The sequence below is a fragment of the Urocampus carinirostris genome, chromosome 3 (genome assembly GCF_059441175.1).
Source record: "Urocampus carinirostris isolate Australia breed hairy pipefish chromosome 3, RoL_Ucar_1.0, whole genome shotgun sequence".
Classification (NCBI taxonomy): domain Eukaryota; kingdom Metazoa; phylum Chordata; class Actinopteri; order Syngnathiformes; family Syngnathidae; genus Urocampus; species Urocampus carinirostris.
The window spans coordinates 18,195,773-18,222,541 of record NC_142351.1 but is presented as its reverse complement, the minus strand read 5'-3'; the positions used below and the strand labels follow the sequence as shown (position 1 = coordinate 18,222,541).

General features: G+C 39.3%; 1 protein-coding gene and 3 pseudogenes across 1 annotated transcript; 2 read left to right on the top strand and 2 right to left on the bottom strand.

Annotated features, from left to right (window-relative positions):
- bcas1 (brain enriched myelin associated protein 1) lies at positions 1-25,737 on the top strand. The gene is made up of 14 exons (XM_088329723.1): positions 1-19; positions 95-157; positions 437-512; positions 2,446-2,750; positions 4,558-5,307; positions 10,269-10,409; positions 11,067-11,120; positions 12,738-12,959; positions 13,542-13,604; positions 13,725-13,766; positions 13,861-13,920; positions 15,642-15,764; positions 22,696-22,914; positions 24,955-25,737. Exons 2-14 carry the CDS (start codon positions 119-121, stop codon positions 25,024-25,026), a joined length of 2,166 nt encoding a protein of 721 aa, XP_088185849.1. The 5' UTR covers positions 1-19; positions 95-118; the 3' UTR covers positions 25,027-25,737.
- Positions 16,910-17,001, top strand: LOC148368988 (U2 spliceosomal RNA; annotated as a pseudogene).
- LOC148368987 (U2 spliceosomal RNA) lies at positions 20,556-20,811 on the bottom strand (annotated as a pseudogene).
- LOC148368986 (U2 spliceosomal RNA) lies at positions 21,021-21,160 on the bottom strand (annotated as a pseudogene).
- Positions 25,738-26,769: the final 1,032 nt, after the last annotated feature.

Genomic DNA, 26,769 nt, shown 5'->3' with positions numbered 1-26,769 from the left:
AACCTGAAGTGCAGCTTCGGTAAGACTGTTCAGTTAATGGCTATGTAGAGCCATATGCTTCTCTTAATTATATATGTACTGCCCTTGAATATAGAGTCTGCATCTCTTGGTTTCAAGTATGGGGAATGAGCATTCCAAGAAGAAAGATCCAAGCAAGGTAAACTGACAGAAATGAAATGCTCATGTGATTATTCATATATATATATATATATATATATATATATATTTTTTTTTTTTTTTTTTTTAATAAATTTCAACGTCATTTATCACGATCATAATCATAACAACAACAATAACTCGTATTAGTCAATTTACTATCCGCACATCATGAATCATATATTTGAGCCCTTCTCTGGGAATGTATGTTTTATTGAACTATGTAAAAGTTTACATTTTCATTTTTACTTGTTCATTCTCCCGTGCCATGTGTTTATAGACAAATCATTGTGAAAACAATGGAGGACTAAACGGCCTGGCAGTAAATATCAAATCTGCTGAATCGGACATTGATGGTGAGTGATTATAAATTCCAGTTCAACCTCAAATCTTGTTTTGTTGGAATTTTATACTGTATATTTAAAAAAAAAAAAAAAAAAAAACAGGGCTTGAGTTTCCTACATGATATGTGGTTTAAAGTAAGACTCTGATATTTTATTTGTCACACAAATATAAATTTTGTTATTGCTTCTGAAAAAGGAAAGTGCAGGGAGGGTTGCACTTAGATCATTTTTTAAACCTAAAATGAATACACATTTGTAAATGCACATTAAACTATTATATTATGAGTTTTATTTTAGAAACGTGTACAGCAAAGACATATCTAACCTAAACTCAAACACAAAAAAATATTTTTGGTCAACAATAACCTTTTAGGCATGCACAGAATATGTTTGATTATTAATGGGGTTGTAAGTTTTTTGATCTTTCAATTCTTAGTTACTAAGTAAGTTAATTTTTATGCTCAAAAATTTAAAAATGCAATGTATGCACTCGATGCAAGTGTCATTTTTGTTTTCAATCTTTGTTGCAGAGAATTGTTTAATATTATTGTGGTAAAAAAATAATTAGATGTGTTTTGAGTCAAAATTCTCTCAAAAGGGATATGCATTTAGTCAGTTAATATTAGCATGGTAGTTGTTGACTTAGAGAGCATACATGATGCAATTTGTCAAAAACGCGTGATCAATTTTTCAGAGATCTTAAAATCAGCTTTCCATGTCCAGGTTGAACTGATCCTTTGGACTTTATAATGCTGGGTAAACAGTGACTGTTCCTTGTGCCTTCTATTGTGAACTGTAGGCGTAGCCTTGAAGTGGACTATTTAATCAGTCATGGTGCAGTTGGTGTCCTTGGATAGGGAATAATCCAGTGAGATATTGACACACTGGTAAACTAATCTCATGTTCTCCAGTAGACCAACCCATGTTTACTTCATGGAGCACAATCCACAGTGATGCTTTAAATGGATATGTACAGCACTTTTTACAGAGTTATTTAGCTCATACTATACACTTTTTAAGAAAACAAAGGAAACATGTTGAGCCAGATTTTTTTAACTTCCAAGAAGAGGCTGCTAAATTGTGTGTTTGGTCGAAAATGATATGTGTGCTGTTAAAGGTATAAAAAATAAATGATAGCTATTTTTACGATCCTAATGGCCAGCAAAATACTCAATGTATTCGGTCACTGGCAAAAGGTGAAATGTAGAGTATTAGTGCTACTCCCAAAAACGGAATTGTCGGTATTGTCTGCTTAGCACATACGGATCCCGGTTGCGCCCTGTTTGGAGATTGGCTTCTACGTCATGCTGTGTGTGAAATGAAATTTGTGAATGTTTTTGCAAGGGTAAACCTTAAGAAAAATCAGTCTTCAGATCTTAAATCAGGACATGTTTTCATTGTCGTTTAAAAAGAGGTCCCAAACTCTTATCGCTGCACGTTGTTGGTTTAAATGTATTGAATTGCAGAAAGGACGGATAAGTTTTTCCAACACACACATGCCCACACTCTGACATGGACAAAATGGTACAAGAAACAATTTAAATGCAGTTTTTGTCCTTCAAGTAATTGTATTTACTTGGTCTGCACTTGATGCACTTTCCCAAATTTTCTACAGTGATATACAATCGAACATTCACTTCCTAAAACTGAAATATTCCACAAAAAAAATGAACACTCTCTCAAATACATTTACACCTTTGTGGTTAAATACATTTACACCTTTGTGTAAATGTTTTGAAGATGCCATACCTGATTGTACTACATTTGCAACAATTTCGTAGATCGATCTAACATGAACCAACAGTCCATGCACAGCAGAATAAGATTGAAGAATTTTGCACCAGCTGTTTGTGGTCTTAAAAATTCAGGGCCTAATGGAACAATGCAGTTGACGAGTCAAACTTTTGATGTTTTCATTTCATTTATTTACTTTTCTTCCTTTCAGTTAACAATTTGACACCAAACCAACAAAACGGCAAGGCTGCTTTGAATTCTACCACAGAACCTGAATATGAGGTGTTGCAATCTGGCAGTCTACAGGCTGAAACACAAATCATTCCTGCAAAACTGGACACCACCGCCGTGACAGAAGAGACCGAGAAACATGAAGAAAAACTGCAGCTTTTTGATAAACTTTTCAAGAAGAAATTAGAACCACAGGGACCAATTGATGTGGACTGCATCGCTCAAGAGGATATGCTTCCGAATATTGCAATAGAAGAGAGTCCTTATGTTTTTGATGCACAGCTGGTGAGTTTTTTCACTTAGGGGCCACTCTTTTGGGGATATTGGTTAGGCCTAGTCCAGTAAAGGGTTTTTGGGGTACCGCACCATTCACTTTTATGTTTATTAAGAATACATTTGGTGAAAAAGATTTAGCCAAAGAACATAATGTAAATCAGAAGGGGTTCTCGTTTCTAGTGAGGCATGGATACAAAGCCCTGGCTATGCATATGGTATATACCCTATCCAACTACACTTAAGTCCAGGCAACCGAGCTATACCCCAAAATGCATTTCATTGCCACAGTCACTGAGCAGTAACAACCAATGTTCCCTCTAATTTTCCACGGGTCTGAGCGTTCACACAAAGTCGGTGAGCAACGCTTGAAACAACAGTGAGCAACCATAATCCCAAGTGTGGCAACTAAATCATTATCAAACATGTCCAAAACTTGACATCAAGTGACATTTTGCTGAGTTTCCGGCAATGCAAAAATGTTTTTCTCTTTCGAATGAATTGACTCATGTACAATTGCAAAGGTTGTACGGCCTACAAACGTCGTTTGTTCTTACAATTCTTTCACAAGATATCCATTTCTTTTTATTTCCTGACATATTTTGTCGCATAATATTAACATTTTTTGGGGCTTATTTCGTCGGTTGCAAGGTACAGAACTGTACTTAATCACATTTTTTAGTGGAATTACAATGTTGGCAACAAGATTGACTTGGTATAATTGGAAATTATTTGAATGCAACACAAACTTTTTCTTCTTTTTCCCTGTTTTTTTCTACTTTTTTTTTAAATTCCTTTAAAAAAATCTCATTGTGTTTATTTTTTCCTAGCTGTTACTTTTTTCTTTTTGTTCTCTATTTACTTTTTTCCTTTGTTTCTTTCTTTTCTTTTTTTCTGGCTTTTTTCTGAATTTTTCCTTCTTTTTTCTCTTCCTTTTGTTTCTTTTTTTCTCAGCTTTTCAACTCCTTTTTCATTTTGGTATTTTTTTCTTTTTTGTTCTATTCCCCCTTCCTTTAAGTCATCTTGTGCATAATTTTACATAATATTTGGTCATATAGGGATGAAAGAAGCAAAAACAACATGAAGAGCCAATTAGGACCCGAAAGAGCCGGTTCCTTTTAGTGAGCCGAGCCGAAGAAACCGGTTCTCGAAAAACTGTGCTGGATAGATTTTCTTGTGCGCTGAGAATGTGCGGGCAGTGCGCGATTGCGCACGCGTGCAGTTTAGAGGGAACATTGGTGAACACGTCTTTTTGTTTTTTTTTAGCTCTAATATGGATTAAAAGTGTAAAAGTGCCCCCGTTATTTGAAACCCGTGAATCTGATAATCGTGTTTGTGTGAGATAAGTAAAATGCCTGTGGTTATCCATTTCAGTGGCAGCCATTTGACAATTGCAAACAGAATAGAACATCAAAGTTGCCCAGACTCATGTAACAACTAATCATGGCTAAACTGTTTCCTGAAGCAGAGCCGTCAAAGGTCATTACCTATGGCCTGAGAAACTGTAAAGTCATCCTCAATCGAAAGAAAGTGTCCAAATGGCCGCCCCCAGCGATAGCTAAAATAGGTCTGCTTTTCTGCCTCAGGTAAAATGTACTAATGCAATAGTAATTAAAATGTTTACGACTAGTGGGTAGGCATAGAACATAATATTGGAAATATATTTAGGAAGGAGGGTTTAATAACAGGTCACCGAAATCACATAATGTTTGCATTGCAATGTGGCACCTTATTCTTTGATTTGGCATTTTATGTATCTGTCCCAGAATCATACACCAAAATGTCAATCTAAATGTCAATACTGATTTTTATGATCAAGGAATGCGGTTTGAGACGAGAAAATGCACTCAACACATCTGCACCAGAAGAAGAGTTGGATTGTCTTCAACAGCAAGCTGAGTTGCCCAATCAGAGAGGCCAGAAAACCAAAGGAAATCCTGCAACACAAAAAGAAGAATTTGTACAAGAAGCATTGCGGAACAAAGTACTGGTGGAAGCGCTTGTAGGACCAGATCAAGTCCAAGAGCTGAGCAAATCTAATATCGTAATTGCAGATGGGGTGGTTAAGGAGAGCATACAAGAAGAATGGTCTGACAACTTAACAGCAGGGATCACAATTGTAAAGAACAAGCTTTATGCCATTCATGAGGATTCTGTGTTCAGGGCTGAGAGAGTGGATGTGACTGACGAATGTGAAATCCAAAGTCCTGAAAAAAGGAGCCCTATTGACAAAATCATCGAACTTGCTGAAAAAGTCAAAATGTCTGTGCTTGAGGATGGAGAAAGAGGATCAGTACATAAAGGACTTCTGACTGGGACTGCTGAGCCTCAGATCATCAACCAGGATATTAAGGAAAGAAACAACACACAACCTAACACACAAACAGACGATGTTGCACCGCTAAGCCTGATCATGGAGTCACTTTTAGAAAAGAAAAAACATTTGGTTCCTGAAAGACAGCCAACAATCAATGACAAAATTCTCAGTATTGCTCCTGATAATGTTGTGCTTGAGGACTTTTTGGAAAAGTACACTGCAAGGAACAAAGAACTTTCAACCATTGATGAGGTTCCTGAATATTTTGATGAATCTTCACTGGATGCAAAAACTTGTATGGATAAGAACATTAGTGTGACGTGTAAAACAAATGCCAATTCCTGTATTAATTTTGATCCAAACTCTAAATCCAGTATTGCCACACCTCCAGAACCTGACAACAGATTTGCACCATTCCATTTGCAGCAAGAACGCATACCGACTGATTTAGAGCCACCATTTATTTCTCGGGAAACGATACAAAAGGAACCCCAGGCAGTCCTTGCAAGAGTTGAAGAAGATACACCTGTCGAAAAATCAAGTTCTCAACATAAGGTCACTCCAGGATCTGTGAGACCCATGGCTTACCGCTCCGTGCTCCGCATCAAAATCCCTGCAGTCCCAAAAAAGGCCGCGGAGGAGACCAGGACGCAAAGAAAAAAATGAAAGTACAACTAGAACGTGTTGATGATAATACTCTTCTCAAAGACTTCAGAATGTGATTCCAAAGCAAAGTAAAACCTGGGCTCTGTTTGCATTTTCTCCAGGAATCACAAAGTAAACTCAAGTTAGCAATTTAACAAATGCTCATGGTTATGCCGTGGAATCAAGACAAATAAAAACAAAACAGCAGTAGAAAATGAAATAACACCTATCAAGGAATCAGCTTGTGAATCATCTTTAAAAGCTCAGACAGAAGCCAGATGTTCCAAAGTACTCAGTCAAATACATTTAATTTGCAAGCCAATTGGGAAGGATGGGATTGACTTCACTCAGCAAAAAACTTGAGCGGTGTTGTTAAATGTTCAAGACATAATGAAGAAAAGAAACGCACATTCATGCTAAAAGTTATGTGTAAATCCCTGCAATCTCAGACACACCTAAAGAAGAAAATGAAAGCATTTGCAAAGATCCAAGAGTGAATTTCTTCATTTTATTTAACGGATGTTTGAGAACACTTACGTTCTTAAGATCAGATGTACAGATTGTTCTATCTTGCAAGCAAGCCCATTGCTAAAGGAGAAGGATTCATATTGCATAGTCAAGGAAGCAGCAGCAAACCACTGCATTGTTTCTCCAAGCTGGGGAAAATCAGCAAAACAATGTTGGAAAGTCACTGTCATCGAATGATAGCAGAGTGATTTTCTTTTGTAGTCGTTTCTCAGAGTGGGGCAGCACGGCAGCGCAGTGGTTAGCGCGTGTGCGGCACAGTTCTGAGGTCATGAGATCGAACCTTCCTGTGTGGGGTTTACATGTTCTCCCCGTGCTTGCGCGGGTTTCTTTCGGGCACTATGGTTTCCTCCCACATTCCAAAATCATGCAGGTGTGAATGAGCAAGTGAGTTGTCTGTCTCTGTGTGCCCTGTGACTGTCTGGCAACCAGTTCAGGGTATAGAATAGAAGAATTTACTTTTATTGTCATTCTTTGTAACAATGCACACAGAACGAATTGTCGATACACCTGACCCGTACAGTTAAACTGTAGCGAGCCGATGCAGCCGCAGCCAAACAGGGCGCAGCCATTTTAGTCATTAGGTGACCAAACCACCCAATTCCAACCCTTAATGCTGAGCGCCAAGCAGGGAGGCAATGAGTACCAATGTTGTAAGTCTGAAGCTTGAACCAGCGACATCCCAGTCTCAGAGCGGGCGCCCTACCATCTAGGCTACGGAGCCAGTATCCCCCTGCCCACTGCTCGAAGATAGCTGTGATGGGCTCCAGCACCCCCACGACCCTACTGAGGATAAGCGGTGCAGATAATAGGTAGATTACACAGAGTCAAAAGGTCTCCATAGACCCACAGTCCCCAGAACAAATCAAGTAACAGATGAAGCAAATAATAAAATCTCAAATGTGATTCTTGCATCGCAACTTCAAAAGGGTTCCAAATGGTCAACATAGCTTGTGTTGAGAAAAAAATTTGAAAAAATGCCGCGGAATCGAAAGCTTGCCTTGAAACCCCCAAAAATGAAAATCTCAGAGACTGAACAAATTGTAAACAAAAGTGAAATGAGGCCGAATGAAGGTTTGTCAGACCAAACTAGGAAAGACCAGGAGCACATGGAAGCTTTACTTGGGAGGATCAAGTCTTTATGTGCATCTGTTGTTGAAAAATTGCCTTACAAACGTGAAAGTGTTGACATATCTTCATTGAGTAACAAGAATATGGTTGTAACTCAAGTAGGCCAAAAGTGACATGGAAAAGCCTCCCCCCCTTTGTCCATTAAAAAAAATAATAATATTGATGGAAAGTTTGTACATTTATGTCTTTAATGTTTTATTCTTTTGAATGTACAGAATATGGAAGTGAATTCAATAGTGTTTTGATGATGTCGAGGCATGTTGCAATGTATTAATAATCTTGACAAAAGATTAAAAAACTACTTTTGGCAGGTCTGGCGGTTGTAATTTATAATTTTCTTCATGTATTAAATAACAAAACATCATACAGTTATGATTTCATTTGTTTTATCATCCATGTCACATTTTAAAAACAAACATTATAAAAATCTAATTACATTAAACAGTAGAGAGAATTGGAAAAGTAAGTTTCCATTTTATAAAAATTATGTAACGGCGGCCTTAATTGTGAAATGCAGAAAATTCCGCTTAAAGAAAGCCAAGTCAACGCTGTAAGGTACTCTATAGCAGTGCTGTGTCGAATCACTGGAGTGGACAGCTAACATCACTAATGAATGGTAGATGCTCCTTAGTTGTTTAGCTTAGCTGTAATCCTTTTTAGTGAATCAGAAAAACTCTGAAATATAGCAGAATGTTAACATATCTTCACTTTGCAGTAATATGAGTCATTGATATTCCACCCAAAGTAAAATCACATATTGCACATTTAACCTTTGTTTCTTGGGGCTGAACAAAGTGGACATAATGTCATGATTACCGATGTGATTCACCTGTGCCCGCTCATTTGGCGCCAACCGCTGCGGGTTCTGATTGTCTCCCTGTCCCTACTTAAATCCAGTCCTGTCAATTCCCTGTGGCCTGTCCGTCTGCGAACATCTGTTTATACAAGGCAAGCCTTTTTTGACCCTGACTCCTGCCTGTCCCGTTTTTGCTCCCGTTTGTCTCCGGCTACGACCTGTTTTGATCCTGACCATGTCTGCTCTTCCGTCCCGGCTTACGACCCATTTTTGATCCCGACTACGTCTACTCTCTCGTCCTGGCTTACGACTTGTCTCCGACCCCGACCACGCTTTTGCTCTCCCTGACCCGGCTACTGTTTTTCCGTCCCTGACACCGTCATCGCTCGCTACGGAAGATTCACTTCCGTATTGGGATCACAATCCGAGTGCGAGAACGTTACGCGATGGGTCTACCCTGTGTGCTGGTCGTAACCATCAAATAAAGAATTACACACCCTACGAAATTCAATAGTGTCTCAGATCTCGCGTGCAAAGAGAAAATAGTGATAAAACAAACTTTTTCCCTGACTCGGGATGATGGGCTGCTTGGATTATATTTGCTAAAAAAAAGTACCAAACATCTAACAAATATCATTATTGGGGGTGACAGAATCTGATCCACGGGATTTGTATTAAGTGCATTGTTGATTAAGGACTATACAAATAAACATGACTTGACTCCCATCCATTCATTATCTGCACCGCTCATCCTGAGTAGGGGTCGCGGGGGTGCTGGGGCCCAGCTATCTTCGGGTAGTGGGCAGGGGACACCCTGAACTGGTTGCCAGCCAGTCGCAGGGTACACAGAGACAGACAATTCGCTCGCTCATTCTAACCTAGGGACAACTTGGACCTGCCAATTAACCTAACATGCATGTTTTTGGAACGTGGGAGGAAACCGGAGTGCCCGGAGGAAACCCACACAAGCACAGGGAGAACATGCAAACCCCACACAGGAGGTTCAATCTCATGACCTCAGAACTGTGCCGCACACGCGCTAACCACTGCGCCGACTTGACTCGTTTCAGTTAAAATAAAACAACACCAATTTTCATGTAGTTAAGTAAATAGAAAACGTAAAACCAGTTAATTTGAATTCTACTGAAAAAAATTCATTTTTTGGATCGTCTTTAGGGTTGCAAATGTTTCTGGCTCATTTTCAACCCAATATTGAGAAAGAACAGTTCCACAAATTGTTAATAACATTTTTTTAAAAACAAAATAAAAATATCTGTGCATGTTAGAAATACTTTGCCACAAATAAGTACTTTTACCAAAAGTGTTCCTAGATTTTTGGACGTCCTGGAATAAGATCCTAATCAACAATACAAATATGTTCAGAACGTAAAAAAATTGCAACATTAAACTGAAGATACCGGATGGTAAAAGAGTCACCATGCCTGTCAACCTAAGCCAATTTCTCACCTTATTAATGATAGCAATTTCCCTTACTAAGCAATAATAAACCATACAAACATAACATTTAATCAAAGCAAGACAGATCATGAAGAGTACCGAAACAATATTGGCAATCTACAATGACGTTGTGGTCGGCTACCAATGAGTGAGACGATCCAGAATATTGTAGAGCCGAAATTGAAAGACGAGATTGGTCTAACAAAAAACAAGGCAAGACCAAAATTGCTATACAGCGTACACAATTCGAAATGATGAAAAAAGCTAAGGTTCAATGTTCATAAAAATTAAGTGTGCCATTGATGTACTGTGTATTAAGTTCATAAACATAACATCATAAATTCAGTTATTCATCGTTATGAGATTTACCAAGATAAAATAGTAAACGAATGGCTTGCTACTTCAAAGACCATCATTATTGGGACATGTCAAGGTATTCAACAATTCTTGAGGCACAACCACCAACATTGTTGAATATCAATGAGTGAAGGGGGGCGGGACATGCACGTTCATAAAAGGGTTATTGTTGACAATGTGCAAAGTAGGCAGAGGCATGGTTGGAATTGTGCTCGCATTTCAATGCTGTGATTAAGACGCTGCTGCACTGCTCTGCTTCTGCCTAACCCTCCAGAGACTAACTTTCTGTGATGCTACTTAGGAGACAGCTCACCAAAAGCCAGAGGTGCTGACAGAACCAGACTGTGGGACTCCAGACCAAACTGACCACGCTAACAGTTCACCTGCAGAAGAGGAAGCTAACCCAGGAGAGAGTCCAGTTATGAACTTCTTCAAAAATTTAGTAAGTGACACATTTTGAGGCAAAACAGGAAACGTTGGTTGATAGGTTTTTTTGTTCAATTTGATTTTACCTGCATCATAATACCAAAATGTACTCAATTTCATTATAAAATTCAAAAGTCAATTTGTGCTTTGTCACCATGTTAAACCAAATAACTTGTTTTGAGTCTGGTAATAATTTAAGTAAATCTGACTGAAGACCAGCAAAGGTATCCATTAACAAATTGTGTTCTGACGCACAAGCAGCCATTGTGTTTCCTCTTCATAATGGCGTGGTTTGGAACGGTTGGCGTTATAAAGACCGACAGCGCCCATGATAATCAAGGCTTGGAACATGCGGGAATGTGGCGGCCCATTGTTAGAGCCATCGTGTGAGCTCACAAGGGAGGCCTGTGAGGATATAAGTTGAGACTGAGAGCGAGGGAAGGCCTACGCCATCTCCGCAACACAATGCCTGCCAATCTCACAGCGATGCTCTGTCTACATTTATTCCAGAGGCCCATTCTATCTCACTGTCACCAACAGCTTGCTTCCTTATACCTTAGCATTTGTAATAATTCGGAAACAATGTATTTTTTAGGCATGTTATTATTCTATTGTGTGCGATTTTTTTCCATGGCAGACTTTAACGGTGACTGTCCCTTTACTTTTTCGGCAGATGACCCCCACTAAAGTGTCCAAAAAGGAAACTCCCGAGGTCTCAAAGGATCAGGTGAACATCACATATCTCAACTAGAAAACAGATATTCAGAGATGAACTGAAAATTCTTAGTTTCATTTTTAGATTTTGTCATACAATCCGACTTCATTGCTGTCTGATGAAAACCTCCTATGACCAAATGTCATCGTTTAATAGCCTTTTTCAAATCAGTACAATTGCTTACTTTCTTTGATGATTTCTTTTTATTGGCTCCTAGGTAATTGGTTTGAGGCTATAATCCAGGGGTGTCTAACTCATTTAGCTCGGGGGCCAGACTAGTAAATGAATGGCATATAAAGTGTGCCCTAACTGGAGGCCTGGAGGTATTTTCGGAGGCTCACAATTAAATTATCATTCAGAAATTTAAGATCTGATTATAAAACGATTATTGAGGGTTTTTTCCCCTTCGATATTGTTTAGAAAGAAAAATCGAAATAATAATTGAATTAATTTCCACTATTGTTTAGTTACCTCAGCAAAACTCATGCAGATCGAATCCTTTAGTTTCTTTAAAACAACATTTAGCCGGCACCTTAAATGTAACTAAATAATGATCAGATATAAAGTAAGTATACGGTAACAACGTCACATTTAAGATTAAACTCCTCGAGTCAGACCCAAGTTCAGTGTGTTTCTGTCTCTATGAGTCAAATCAGTGATCAAAACCAAATGTAAGTTTCCTTTTTTTCCTCTTTTTTTGCTTTTTTTATTATTATTTTTCTTTTCCTTTTTCTTCTTCTTCTTCCATTGTTGTCTTTTTTTTTGCTGCATTTCCCCTCCTCTGTAGTTTAAGGATTTAGAGAAGAGCCGCTTCTCTAAAAAAAAAAAAACCTGAAATCCCATCACTACAACAAAGGGATAAGCTTGGAGGGTCTGCTCTCTGGCGTCTGACGAAAACACTATGTACTGTAGGGGCAAGGAGAGTTCAAGCTAGTGTCCGCTGACATACACAATATCTTGCCCAGGCTGCCATCATTACTACATCCACCTTTCTTTGGGTGAGCAGAGCATGTCCGTGGGTGGGCACTCCCCTGCCCTGGTAACGCCCTTGTTTTAAGCTAATGCTTAACAAAACAATAAATATATTTTCCAATTCGCAGCGCTCTCATGTAGGCAGGTTCAGCTAAAATGGCTGAGTCATTGGAACCATGTCTTAAAATGAGAGGAAATACGAGTCATTTTACGATTAAAGGCTGTTCTTTTAATGCTGGCATTCTAATACCTCTGCTTGAAAAAACATTACAAAAATAATTTTATTGCAGACAAAACAAGGCTGTGAAAAATATTGTAATTCTTAGAATATCTAACAGTGTTTTTTGATGTCATGCTGTAAAATATGATAAAAGCAGTTGCCTTGCATATACTATAAAAGTTACTCAAGTAAATATTCAAATTTTAATAATTGAGGTGGCATAAAATGGCAATGAATCAAAGCTGAAGATAAACTGTTCGAGCACAATCAAGAAAATGTACGACTCTCCATTTCTAATGGTTATGAAAAACTGGTTGTCTATTGGTGCCCTAGTTTCAGTTCCTCTGCCACCCAAATTACAACCAACATACATTAAAAATGAAGCAGAGGTTTCTTAACTCGGTGAACAAGCATCCTAAACCAGTTTCTCTCCCAAGGTTGCACAAGTATCTGATCCTCCTGCAACCTCCAAGGGAATGCTGATCCCGCCGCCGCCTCCACCTCCAGAACTTCCAAAGGTAGAAGTCAAATTGGAACCAAACAGCAAATCGGCAAAACCCAACACTCCCAAAGAAAAAGCAAAAGCTGTGGCAAAGAGCACCGAGTCCCCCAAAGGAAAGTCAACCAAAGATGTCCTGGGCAAATGGTTTCGCCAAAAGGTAGATAAAAACCAGCCCGGGTGGGCTTCATCCATTCTATTTCTTTTCATATTAATGTATGCACGTAACATATAGTGTACCATCGATAAGTTAATAATTGCATGTGAGGTAAACAAGGGGTCACCAACCTTTTTTAAAGCTGAGAGATACAGTACTGCTTTTACTGATTGTAGGGCTACCAGTTTTATATGCATTTCTGAAATAACAATTTTTATTATGTCATTACTAGGTTACTACTGTGTTATTATTTTGGTAATACTAAGCTATTATGAATCGGGCAAAAATAGCCCCGGTCACCCACAAAATCAACTACATTGAATAAGGGTACAGGGCGATTACATATACTATATAACTGACATCTAAAATATTCTGTATAGAGAAAAGTAGCCTACTGTGATTTAGTGAGAAGCTATACATTTTGCATTGAGTTAAATGTTTTTTTAATTGTTTTAGCATCAATATTTATGTTTCACAAACAGAGAGCAAACCATGTGATGCATGCAGTAACGGTAAAAGAGTGAGGTTCAGTATGATGCATGATGACAGTTAACTCTCCATAAGAGCTGTTTCAATATGCTGCAGACTAACAAGGAGACACAACTGCAAGCAGTAGAAGCTGAAGTAGATCCAATGGTAGAAAATCAGGTAAACATCTCCAGCAGCTCAAAAGAAGTGACACATTTTAGTCTTATAATGCTGTGTCTCAACTCTTAATTTAATTTAATACAAATCAAAAACTACAAAAGACATTAATTTACCCTGCAGGAAGCGCCAACGGACGTTCCACAAGCAGTTGTTGAGGTGCAGGTAATTCATTGCAAGAACATTTTTGACTTGTGCTATTTACGAGGCATGGTCCACTAAATATATAAACATGTTTTCGTTTGTATTTGCTAATGAGGCTGAAGAACCTCAGCAAGAGTCGGTACAAGAGGAAACACAAATGCTGGTACAAGAGAAGGTAATGCAACAGAAAATATGTCATGAAAAATTACTTATTTCTTTGGCGGCAAGACCCAAAACTTTGAAACTTGTAAAAGGGAACAAACCGGAAGTTGCTTATACAGTATGTCTTGGATTATATTCGGAGAGGGCAGCAATTAAAGACACAGTGTTTATTATTCAGTGTCAGGACCAGAACGGAAACAGGACCCACTTGCGTGACGTTTACCACAAGTTTTATTGAAGGAAATAGGAAGGGCTGCGCCCACCATCCGGTGTTCGCTGGAGGCGGGAAGAAAATCGCTCTCGTACTCGGATTGTGATCGGAACACGGAAGTGGATCTTCCGTAGCGAGCGATGGCGGTGTCAGGGACAGAAATCCGGTCGATTGCTGGGACAGAGAGCAAAAACATGGTCGGGATCAAAAAACGGGTCGTAAGTCGGGGCGGGAGAGCCTACGTTGTTGGAATCAAAACGGGTCTTAGCTGGAGACAATCGGGAGCAAAAACGGGACAGGCGGGAGTCAGGGGTCGAAAAAGGCTTTCCATGAATAACGGAGGTTCGCAGACGGACTGACACTAAGGGATTGAAGTTCAAATAGTGACAGGGAGCCAATCAGAACTCACGGCGGGTGGCGCCACATGAGCGGGCACAGCTGAGTCACATCAGTAATCATGACAATTCAGTGCCTCCTCGTGGTACAAAAATGTAATTTGTTGTTTTTAAATACTCATAGGTCCAGTGATATGTTTATTTTCCATAACATGAGCCTCACCTGGAGGGAACTGACATAATTGTATTCCATCTTGCTGCCACGGGTCCCAGAAAAAAAGAAAACTTACCGAAAATCTGGCCAAAATAATAAAAGAAAAATGGTGCCTTATGGTCACTTTGAGGCTCTGTCATTTTCATTGTTACTTGTTTTCAGTCACATGACAGAATACCAAACCATCTAGCTTAAATTATATTTAAAATAAATTACGATAATCAGGGATGATTTATCTCCAGTAGAAGTAGACACACAAATTGGAGTTGTTTGTCGTTTGGATGGTCAGTGAAGAAAAATAAAACAAATATTGTCCTTTTCTGCAGATGGCAGTAGAGAAACCACAGCCTGAGGTAGAACATGAGGTGATGAAATCAGAGGAGGTACCTTCAGATATGATGTGAACTGTTTTACTTAGACAAGGGTTTCCAATCTATAGGTTGGATTGAACCAATAATTTTACATTTCAATTGTTGCTGGGATTTGTAGTTTTCAAACCTATTAAAACAGAACATTAATTACTTTAACCTTCTCTTTGACTTGCAGGTGCCAACTTTGCTCATTTCTTTCACAGCATGTTTACTGGTCTGCTGGCTAAAATGATTTAACCATGTGGTGCATACCGCTTATGGAGTGGTGAAGCCAGGGAGATCACATTCCGCTTTGTTGCAGATCGTTATCAAGGTTTACGAATGTGCTAACTTTAGTTGAAATTTTTGCCTGCACCTGTATTTTGCATTTTAATGAGTAGCGCATGAGTCCTCGACAATTCTCCTCACGCTCCTATTTAGGCAACATTCAGTAGAAACGGATCATGGTGTGCTTGTTTGCTATTCTTGTTAGGATCTGTTCTCGGACCTTTTTACTTTTAACGTTGGCTTTCACTCTTAGGGTTTCACTTTCATGATATCCTTGTCATCGTCCTCATGAGAAATGTGGTGATGTTTATGCTTTTTCTTTGTCTTCCACAAAAGAAGGTAGATCCTTCAAAAACTGGGACATTGGAGGCCTCTGCAAAGGCAGATTCTTCCCCTTGCACTCGTGAAGAGAAGAAGAACCCATCAAAGTCCTCTGTTTTCACTTTCTTCAAGCCAAAGGTAAGAACCACTCGATAGAGCAGGGATGTCAAACTCAATTGCACAGAGGGCCAAAGCTCAAACCATACCTTTGGTTGCGGGCCGAACAGGATAAAATGTCATTGAATAACCTAAAGCTTGTCGTTTTTTTTAACATAAATTTGAATTTGAAAAAGACAGGACTATTATTCCAGAATAAACAAACTTGAGCATTAAATGATTTAAAATACCTCCTGTCAAAAGTATACAAATTCAAAATATGAAAAAAAAATTGAAATATGAATCATATTTGTGCTTTTTACTTTGGGATTTTTTTTAAAGAAAAACTTCTGCTGGATCTTCATGTTCTTCCTTAATTCTTTAACTTTCTGTACCTTCTGCTCTGCGTTCAGGTTTTTCATCTTATCCTGATGTCTCACAGTGCCGTTTAACATAATATTCCTTAATTATGGCCATATTAGCACATAGGTTTACCAGCAATTTCAGTAAACAGCCACCCATTGGTTTTGAAAGGCTCAGTTTTCAGAATCAACTCTTTTCTTGGCCATTGTAAAGTTTTATCATTCTCGAAATCCATAGGAAGAGAAACTTCACCCTGCTTTTCTCCGTTTGGACTTCCGTTACATCGTGATGGATAGAGGTTCGTCCCTGGGCGTTATGTCTCCGCTTCCTGACACCAAAGACTCACTATGAATGCATTTATCGGTCTTGTTTTTCAACTGGCCGACGTGGTGTTTGTCAATCGATAGTTTTAAAAGTGGCTGTGCTAATTAGAATGATGCGGGGATGTTTCCGAGAAGTCTTGAAGCGCTGCATTATGGGACCTGTAGTTTGAGAGTTAGCTGTTATAGTAGATGTATATAAAATGACTTCACGGGCCGAATATAATCATACGCCGGGCCGGATGTGGCCCGAGGGCCGTGAGTTCGACACCTTTGTGATAGAGCATCTGTTCTTTGAAATGTAACGTTTATTTTTCACATCACCTTCATTGACCTGCCACAGTCCAAATACCTGGATGCCAGTGAAAAAATTAAAAAGTTGAAGGTATTTTTTCAGATTGCAATGAGATTCTTGACATGGCGACCATGATCATGAAGGTGGTTCACTGTAAAAGTTCAGATGTGTCGGCGAAGATGTGTCGGTATGTGCCGGTCAGGTCTAGCACCTTGATTTTTGCAATCCGGAGATGGAATAAGAGCTTGCTCTGTCCACTCCACGCATCGGCTCGGTATTGCAGTACTTCCGGGAACGGTGCATTCGCACTGATTGCTGCATGACTCTGTGGCTAGGACCTTGACTCGGCCTCTTGGCTGAGAGCAAGTGTCTAGGCCCCTTGGCTTTGTAGCGTATTGTGATTTGACCGATAACGGATAATGGATAATTGATAAAGAATATAGAACAATAAACCTTACAAAATACCCCCCTAAAGCATTCCACAAAAGATCATTGGAGCAATATTTAAGTTATTTTTTTGCGAAATGAGGAATTTGGCTAATTGTTTTGATTGGCTTATTACCTGTAATATTGTGTTATTATGTTTGATATATTACCTTTCTTAGGAAGCGGACATTAAAATCTGAAGTTGAATACAAAACATTTAAAAACAACTAGACAAACATAACAACAAAAAAAACTTTCAAGCAAAATATTTCAGGGACCTGGTGGAGAATGAAATGAAATGAAATGATCTGCATTTATATAGCGCTTTTCAAGTCAATGACTTCCCAAAGCGCTTTACAATGTGCTCCACATTTCCCAATAGCGGCCTTGTATTTCAGACATGTAAGACGCTAACCTGCTTATTGGGGGTATTAGGGTTCAGTATCTTACCCAAAGACACTTCGACATGTAACACAGAAGAGCCGGGATTCGAACTGGGATCCCTTGATCCCAAGACGAGCGCTCTACCCTCTGAGCTACTGCCGAAAAACGATATCAATACAAAAAGTTTCTGAAATGTAACAAATAACATAAAGATTGCAAACAATACAACCTTGCTGAAAACATGATAGAAATAAATGAAGAAAGAACAACAAAGGTCAAATAAGTCCCAGATGATTTCACAAAATATCATTCAGGGCAATTTTTAAGATGAGAATTGGGCCACTGCCATTTTGAACTAGGCATTTTTTTCATCAATGTTGTGTTTTTATTGTTAATATATTACTTTTCTTAGGAAGCATACATTAGAATCTAAAGTTGAATATAAAACATCTAAAAATTAACTAATATAACAAAAAAAACTTCAAGAATAATCATTTTAGGGACCTCATGGAGAAGAAAAAAATAAATACAAAAAATTTGTGGAACAAATAAACAATATAACCTTGCTGAATACATGAGGAGAGTGATGAGTAACGAGACTATGAGTATGGATGTTAAGAGAAAACTGTATGAGAGTGTGATTGTGCCGGCTGTGTGGTATGGTGCAGCGACTTGGAGCCGCAGATTTGAGAAGGAAATTAAATGATTTTGAGGTGAAGTGTTTGAGGAGTATGTTAGGAGTGATAAGATTGGATAGATTGAGAAATTAAATGTTGAGAGACAGAACTGGAGTAGTAACGGAACTGAGCAAGCGTGTGGATAAGAGATTACTCGGTTGGTTTGGGCACATGGAAAGGATGGATGAGGAACGAAGGTTGAAGAGGATCTACAGAGCAGAAGTCAATGGAAAGAGACTAAGAGGAAGGCCGCAATTGACGTGGATGGATGGTATAATGAGTGCACTGCATGAAAGAGGTCTAAATTTAGTGGAAGCTAGAGCTTTTGTTGTTGATAGGAATGAGTGGAGAGGTGTTGTAAAAGGATAGTGGGATGTTTGGACATGGTCTAAGGGATGGGCAGGGCACCCGTATGATGTGGCAGGGGTAAACCAGTGAAAGTGTTTGGGCATTTGGGTTGGCCACGGTGAAATTTTTTTTGTTGTTTTTGCTACTTTTTTTCCTTTTTTCTTTTCTTTGTTTTTGTGTATGTGTTTGTTTTGCTGTTGGTCTCCCATCTAGAGGGATATGACCCAGGTAGATGGATAGATAGAATAAATGACAGACGGTAGAGCTTTGTGCCACACATTCAATAAGATCGTTGAAAACATTGCAGCAGGCATCTGAAATTGTTGATGCACAAAACAGTGAAGTCAAAGACAATGTAACCAATACATTCACTCTTTATGTATGATTTTCAAAAACTGTAAATGGAGTTTAAGTCCCAAAAAAATCAGCTTACTGCAATGACCTAAACACGACGGTTATTAGGCAATAACACTTCTGCTTTAATATGGAGAACCAATCATGCGGTATGTAGAAATAAACTTCTAAATACATAAATACATGGCTACAAATATATTGTATATGAATAAATAAACACATACAAATCATGTAATATCTAAATATATGACACAAATCTCCAATCCAAAGTGTCCCTAGGTGTGAATGAGCTAGTGAGTTGTCTGTCTCTGTGTCCCTACGACTGGCTGGCGACCAGTTCAGGGTGTCCCCTGCCCACTGCCCGTAGATAGCTGGGATGGGCTCCAGCACCCCTGTGACCCTACTGAGGATAAGTGGTGCAGATAATGACATAAATTCGTTTTATTCATATGTTTATGCACTTTGTCATTTAATTTTTTACAGTATTCATTTCGTCATTTATTTTTCCACAACATAATGTTAATCAAATAAGGATGCAGGTCAAACAGGCATAGCTTTTCGCCAATTGTTTGATCGGTGCAGTAGCCATTTTGTTCACTGATCAAACGATAGGTGAAAAGCTCAGGCAGCAGGGCCCCACTCTTCATTTGAATGACATTTTGTTGTGACAACATAACAAAATACATGACAAAATAAATACAGACAACATCAAGAAGTAAGAAAATGCATAAATTAATGAAAAAAAATATATAATATATTTAGGTATTACATGACTTATATAGCAGCACGGTAAGCGCAGTGGTTAGCACGTGTGCGGCACAGTTCTGAAGTCATGAGATCGAACCTTCCTGTGTGGAGTTTGCATGTTCTCCCCGTGCTTGCATGGGTTTCCTCCGGGCACCCCGGTTTCCTCCCACATTCCAAAAACATGCATGTCAGGTTAATTGGCCGGTCCAAATTGTCCCTAGGTGTGAATGAGCGAGTGAGTTGTCTGTCTCTGTGTGCCCTGCGACTGACTGGCAACCAGTTCAGGGTGTCCACTGCCCACTGCCCAAAGATATTTGGGATAGGCTCAAGAAATCCCCCCGACCCTACTGAGGATAAGCAGTGCAGATAATGGATTGATGATTTATGTATTATGTGTGCAACCACCAGGCTCCAGACTGGTAGCGGGCTATGGGTCGTTTGGTACCGGTCCACACAGAAAGAAAGAAAAATTGCCTTAATTTTTACACACATCCTTTAGCCTAAAAAAAAGTTGTGTGCGTGTTGTACCGAAATTGTTAAGGTAGTATAGCACCCAAATGCCTGATTGTCAGATATCGCTGACCACATATGCTCAACATGGGATGCACAGAGAATCGATCCTTGATCACGGCAGGTTTTTTTTTGGGTTTGAACAATTTTTTTGACACTATTAACAGCAAATAAACAATGTGAGGTTTGAACAATTTTTCTCGACAATTTTAACAGCAATAAAGCACATTTACAATTTCGTTATATCTGACAGGGGTTTTTAAGGGTTATTGTTCTATCTTCGTTATTCATTATCCATTATCCGTTATCGGTCAGTTCATAATACGCTACAAAGCCTAGGAGCCGGGACACTTACTCTCAGCCAAAAGGCCAAGCTAAGGTCCTAGCCCTAAAGCCTTGCTGCGATCATTGCGAATGCACCGTTCCCGGAGGTACTGCAATACCGGGCCGATGCGTGGAGTGGACAGAGCAAGCTCTTATTCCATCTCCGGATTGCAAAAATCAACTTAGCCAAAGGCCAAGCTAAGGGGGGTTTTGGGGTTTTTAAGGGTTATTGATCTATCTTCGTTATTCATTATCCATTATCCGTTATCGGTCAGTTCATAATACGCTACAAAGCCTAGGAGCCGGGACACTTACTCTCAGCCAAAAGGCCAAGCTAAGGTCCTAGCCCTAAAGCCTTGCTGCGATCATTGCGAGGCCAAGCTAAGGGGGTTTGGGGTTTTTAAGGGTTATTGTTCTATCTTCGTTATTCATTATCCATTATCCGTTATCGGTCAGTTCATAATACGCTACAAAGCCTAGGAGCCGGGACACTTACTCTCAGCCAAAAGGCCAAGCTAAGGTCCTAGCCCTAAAGCCTTGCTGCGATCATTGCGAATGCACCGTTCCGGGAGGTACTGCAATACCGGGCCGATGCGTGGAGTGGACAGAGCAAGCTCTTATTCCATCTCCGGATTGCAAAAATCAAAGTGTCAAAGAGTAGACAATCTTGAGGACGGTTTACCGAGGTAGCAAAAACAAGTCTAGCAAATCCTGGCCACCAGACTATGAGTATTGTAGATGTCAAAAGACAAGGCAATAGCTTTTATCTTATCATTACATTATCTTTGCTCACGGTGCGACTTTGTACAATGTTGGAATAAAGCATTATAGGAAAGAGTTCCGCCAAAACAATATCAAACAACCGAGTACCGCAAGTGAAAATAGTGTGATAATGAGATAAAAAGGAATGCCTTTTCCAATGTTATCCAGATCCCTAGTGGTCTAGTGATTGCACAGGGAAATTGGGCATGTTATATTTTTTAATCATTGTTATTATCATTTTTATTATTGTTATTATTGCGCCGGGTCGTGAGACTATAGTCAGACATTAAACTGGTCCGTTGTACAGAAATGGTTACTGACCATTTTTTCACGACCACAGAGCGCAGTGTTATAAGGTGCACTCTCCACAGCTGGTTCTATTTCTGTATTTAACACATACACAGGGCGCATCCCATGATTGGGTGCAGGAACTCTCTGCTTGAGGCGCGTTACTACAACACAGACTAGAATTCAAGTGTGAGTATTTAAAAAAACAATGGAAGCAAAACTGAGTTTTGTTGTGGTTTATTTAGGTATTGATTACAAAGTAAAACACACGGACAAAACAAAATATGAAAAGGAGCTGGTTCAAAACAGTTTGCCACTCATATTTTCCCAGTAATCCATACCATAACAGTCAAAATACTCGTCCTCTTTTTCTGACTAGAACGGCTTTGCTTAGTCTCCACTAAAAGGTTTGTTTTCTTCACCCCTAGAGTAACTTACTGAAAGCTTGAACAACAGTCCCGCCGAAGGGTCCAGGATTTATTACAATCCTCTGTAAGTTTCTGCGCCACCGTTGTCCTTGTCCGGGTGGAAAAAAATGACACTGTTGGATAAAACTAAAGCACCAAGACAATAACAAAAATTCAAATTGCTAGATACCCTATGGCGTTCGCATTTGTGAGAGCTTCTGCAATCAATGCATTGCATGTCACGTGTCCTCTTCAGCTTGTGGGAAACTTGTGGCGAACATGGAGAAGGTGTTTAAGTCACAGATGATTGCATATATGTCGTAATTAGGTGGACATTTGAACAACCTCACAAAAACATCGGATTTCACCCAAACACGTTGTAAGTCCTGACTCGGCCAAGCCTCGAACCTGTGACCTTCCAGTCTTGAGTGCAGGCGCCCAGCCCAAAGAGCACCGAGCTGGTCTCTGACCACTGCTTTACATGAGACACAGCGCGCACTGCACGATAGGGCGTGCCGAACAATTTGAAGAAAATCTGAGACTTTTATGTGCGCTTCATAGTTGTAAAATACCGTACTTCATATCTGTTTTTCTTTTAATTCACCAAAGCGGATTTTTCATTACAGTTTAAAGTATATTATGTATACTTGTACTGCAGAAGCTACTCAAAACAAGGAGTAAGAAATCATCTTGATAGATTGGCCCTTGTTGAGGCACTAAACAACTTTATCTTATGCACATCTTCCATTGTGTGTTTCATTGCTTCAGGCCAGTGATCCCAAGAAGTCGAGCCATGTCTTCGTCAAAACAGTGGATGCACCTCTCACACACAAAACCAAAGAGGAGACTAAAGTTGTGCAGAAGTCAACCGAGGTGGTCGTAGAGGACAAAGCGGCCTCTGTGGCCCCCAAAGCGGGAGATGGTGCCCCTAACGTGGCCCGAAAGTCAGAGAAGAGGAACTCCATCCAGCTCTTTTTTAAACACCTGGTAATGAGGTTTTAATGCCCAAATTAGCTTCTGTATTCAAAGACCACAAAAAAAGAGTTAGGCGCTGTCTCCACTAGATGGCAACAGCAGCTAAACGGTTGTCCACCACGGACATTGAAATGTATTTATTCATTATTATTTTGCATTTTTGATTATTTGAACTTAAAAATTACTCCTATTGAAATTAATTGTAATAATACATCCATGCTGTCAAGAAAAAAAAAACCAACTAAAAAAACCGAAACGAAACTGTAAAACTAATGCAAAATCACAAAAGTTCGTTTTGGGGGTACACGTGATCACAAGGACCTATCGTGATTTGACGGTACCAGCTCAATTTGAACGTATTAATGTCTCTTGTCCATTTTTGTGTCAGATCTCATCGCACTATATTACAAGGTTTTGCTTTAGATTATTTCAGTCATCTGAGTGATTAAAGCTTTTCACTTGTTTTATAGTTTTCAAAGTTTATAAACATTCTTATTAGTATTACAAAAAATTAATAATTAAATACATTATATTTTTGTTGGTATGGTGACTGACTGGTTTGTCCAGTGTTCCTCAATCATTTTGTAGGTAAGGCTTACCGTCTGTCAAAACTCTTTTAAAATAATGAATTCCCAGCAATAGCTTCGTGTTTTTTTATTGTTTATTCTAAAGGTTTATTTATCTTGTTTTTCCGAAAAATAAACATTTTAAACTTCAAATGAGTACAAATTATCTGCTAGTTCCGGGGTTGGCAACCCAAAATGTTATAAGAGCCATAATAGACGATTATATAATTCTTATATGGAACTTGACACACACTCATAAATATATATATATATATATATATATATATATATATATATATATATATATATATATATATATATATATATATATAATGTCCATCCATCTATCCATCCATTATCTTCACCATTTATCCTCTGTAGGGGTGCTGGGGCCCATCCCAGCTGTCTTCGGGCAGTGCGCAGGGGGACACCCTGACCTGGTTGCCAGGCAGTCGCAGGGCACGCAGAGACAGGCAACTCACTCGCTCATTCACAACTAGGGATGATTTTAGACCCGCCAATTAACCTGAAAAGCATGTTTTTGGAATGTGGGGGGAAAGCAGAGTGCCTGGAGGAAACCCACGCAAACACAGAGAGAACATGCAAACTCCATACAGGAAGATTCGATCTCATGACCTCAGAATTGTACCAAGCACGCGCTACAGAAACCTAATCAATTTCTATTATCAAACATTTTTTAATAAAAGCGCCAGGAAACCACTAGTAAGCGACAAAGGTGCCGCATGTGGCCCAAGAGCCGCTTCTTACTGACCCCGCGGTGGTGGAACAAGAATGTTTTACAATGTTCTTTTTACAGACAGACAGACGGACAGACAGTCTTGTTTGTAAGCCACGTATTGTCTTTCCCATTTCGGCATTAAACAGGATCATCTCGGTCAATGGTAGCAGATAACGTCATCGTAGATTGCTAAAATTGTTGCGGTACACTAACAAATGTTATACTTAATCAAGCATTTATTTGTTAGATAAAATAAACATGTTTACACAAATTATCTCTATCTTAATTCTACAAAGTATGTCTTGCTGTGAGTAAACAGGTTCTGTGTTTTGTTTGTAAGGTTTATTATCGCTTAATAAGGGGAATGGCAATCATTAATAAGGGGACCCATTGGTTGAGGTTGACAAGTATGGTCTGGGTATAAGCTTGTGTGTCTCCGTGTTGCATGCGACTAACTTGCAAACAGACCTGGGTGTCGGCTGCCCTAAGTCAACCGGGATGGGCTCCAGCACCCACCATCCCTTATTAGGATGGAGTGGTTCGACATTGAATACATCTAAAACATTACTTTCAAATGTGTAAATAGTTCATGTGCCTTTTTTGAAGAAAAAGCAAAAAATAATGCGGCTAACAAATTCTGTGGGCTACAACTGGTCCTCAGGCCAGAGTTAGGACACGTTTGTTCTAGATCCACTTTGAGACACTGCACAGTTTGAGAAAGGCCTGATCCACTATTTCTCTCTTTAGGGTCAAAAACGTCACTCAAGTGATGCCGGGGTCCAGACTGAGCCGGCGGCCGTGGCTTCAGCAGCCAAATGAAATTGTCACACAAGTTCTTCTGTATGGACTTCCCTGGAGTTTTATTTTTCTTATTTGGTTCAGTGAAACATCATTTGATTAATTGCTTATTTTTTGTCGGTTTAGCAATTAGAGGTCAAAAAACTGGGGGAAATTAACTGTCAACATAAATAGAGGATGCAGGTGTTTGAACATATGACGTTTCTAGTTGGTCCGCTTCGTGACAATATAGAAGACTGTTGGGTCAACTTAAACACTAAACAAATTAGGTCTGTTTGGACTAACAGCCGCTATCACTAGCAAACTTGATTTGCAATTGCTGCAAGCAGAAACTTTAGTCCTTTATCGAGTCAATTTATATTCTGTGTGTGCTTGAGAAAATAGACTGCACTTAAAGATCATAAGTCTAAGTAAGCCGTTGGGGTTGATATTGACATTATCAATTGGACACTTGAGATGAATCACAATCGTTACTCCGTCTAGAAATAATTGCAAGCTTGGAAAACGACTAATTCATGTGGGAATGAATGTAATGTGATCAGCAATGTTGTGCAAGTATGTTGTATAAATTGTAACTGACACCTTATCAATATGATGTTGCCTCTTTGAGAACTGTCAAGTAGTAGCTGTCCTGTCACATTTTTGTCTGCAATTAACATTCTGTTTTTGTCTTCTTCTAATAATGTGTTTATGTGTAACTTCAGCACAATAAACAGTTTCTTGCTTTGTGAAGTGTTAGAACAGAGGTTCCTTTTAACAGGTTTAAAGGACATTGGGTTTGGAGGGTGTTAATAACATGATGTGAACATTGTGCATGCAGTTTTCATGAACTTGTGAGAAAGTGTGACACGTCTGTTCGTTATTTTGACGGATTAATTTAGATTTCTGACTTACAGCTGCTGGAGAAAATCGGGAACAGCAGTAATTTGGTTGCAAATTACGTCAGTACTGTGCGCTTCTATGAAAATATAGAAATTAAATTCATACTCATATTTATGTAGCAGCCCACACTAGACTTGCGCTAGACCAGAGGTGTCAAACTTACTTTAACTGGGGGGGCCACGCGATAGAACAAACATTCTCTCAGGAGCTGGACTAGTAGATGAGAGAGAAACAAAAAGAGAGAGAAAGAAATGAGAGAAAGAGAGGGAGAGAAAGAGAGAGGATATGACAAAGAAAGAGAAAACGGGAGAAAGACAGAGACATAGAATGTGAGAAACAAAAGAGATAAGAGAAATAGAGAGAAAGGAGGAAAGAAATAAATGAAGAAAGAAATCCAAAGAGAAATAGAAAGAGAGGAGGAAAAGGAGATAAGGGGAGAAAGAGAGAAGGGAAAGCAAGAAAAAGAGAGAAAAGGGAAAAGGAAGAGAGCAAAAGAAGGTAAAAAGACAGAGAAAGAGACAAAGAGGAACAAATAAAGAGAAAAAGAGAGAGAGAGAGAGTGAAAAAGGAGGGATAGAGAGTGAGATAAAAAGGGAGGAATAGAGAGAGAGAAAGAAATACAAGTACAGCATTTGTGAGAGGCACCTGGCTTTGGCAACATCAAGAGGACATATTTCAACCTGCAGCTCGTTTTTCTCTTGCGCTTCCCTCAGCATTGTCTCGCGGGCCTGATACGGCCCGCGGTCCGTCCGTTTCACACCCCGTGCGCTAGACAGTACACTTTCCCTTTAAAGACACTGATCATGTCAGTGATTTGTCATGCCAGTAAAAATGATATTTCCTAGAAAATCACTGCGACTCACTGGTAAGATATTTTGAGAG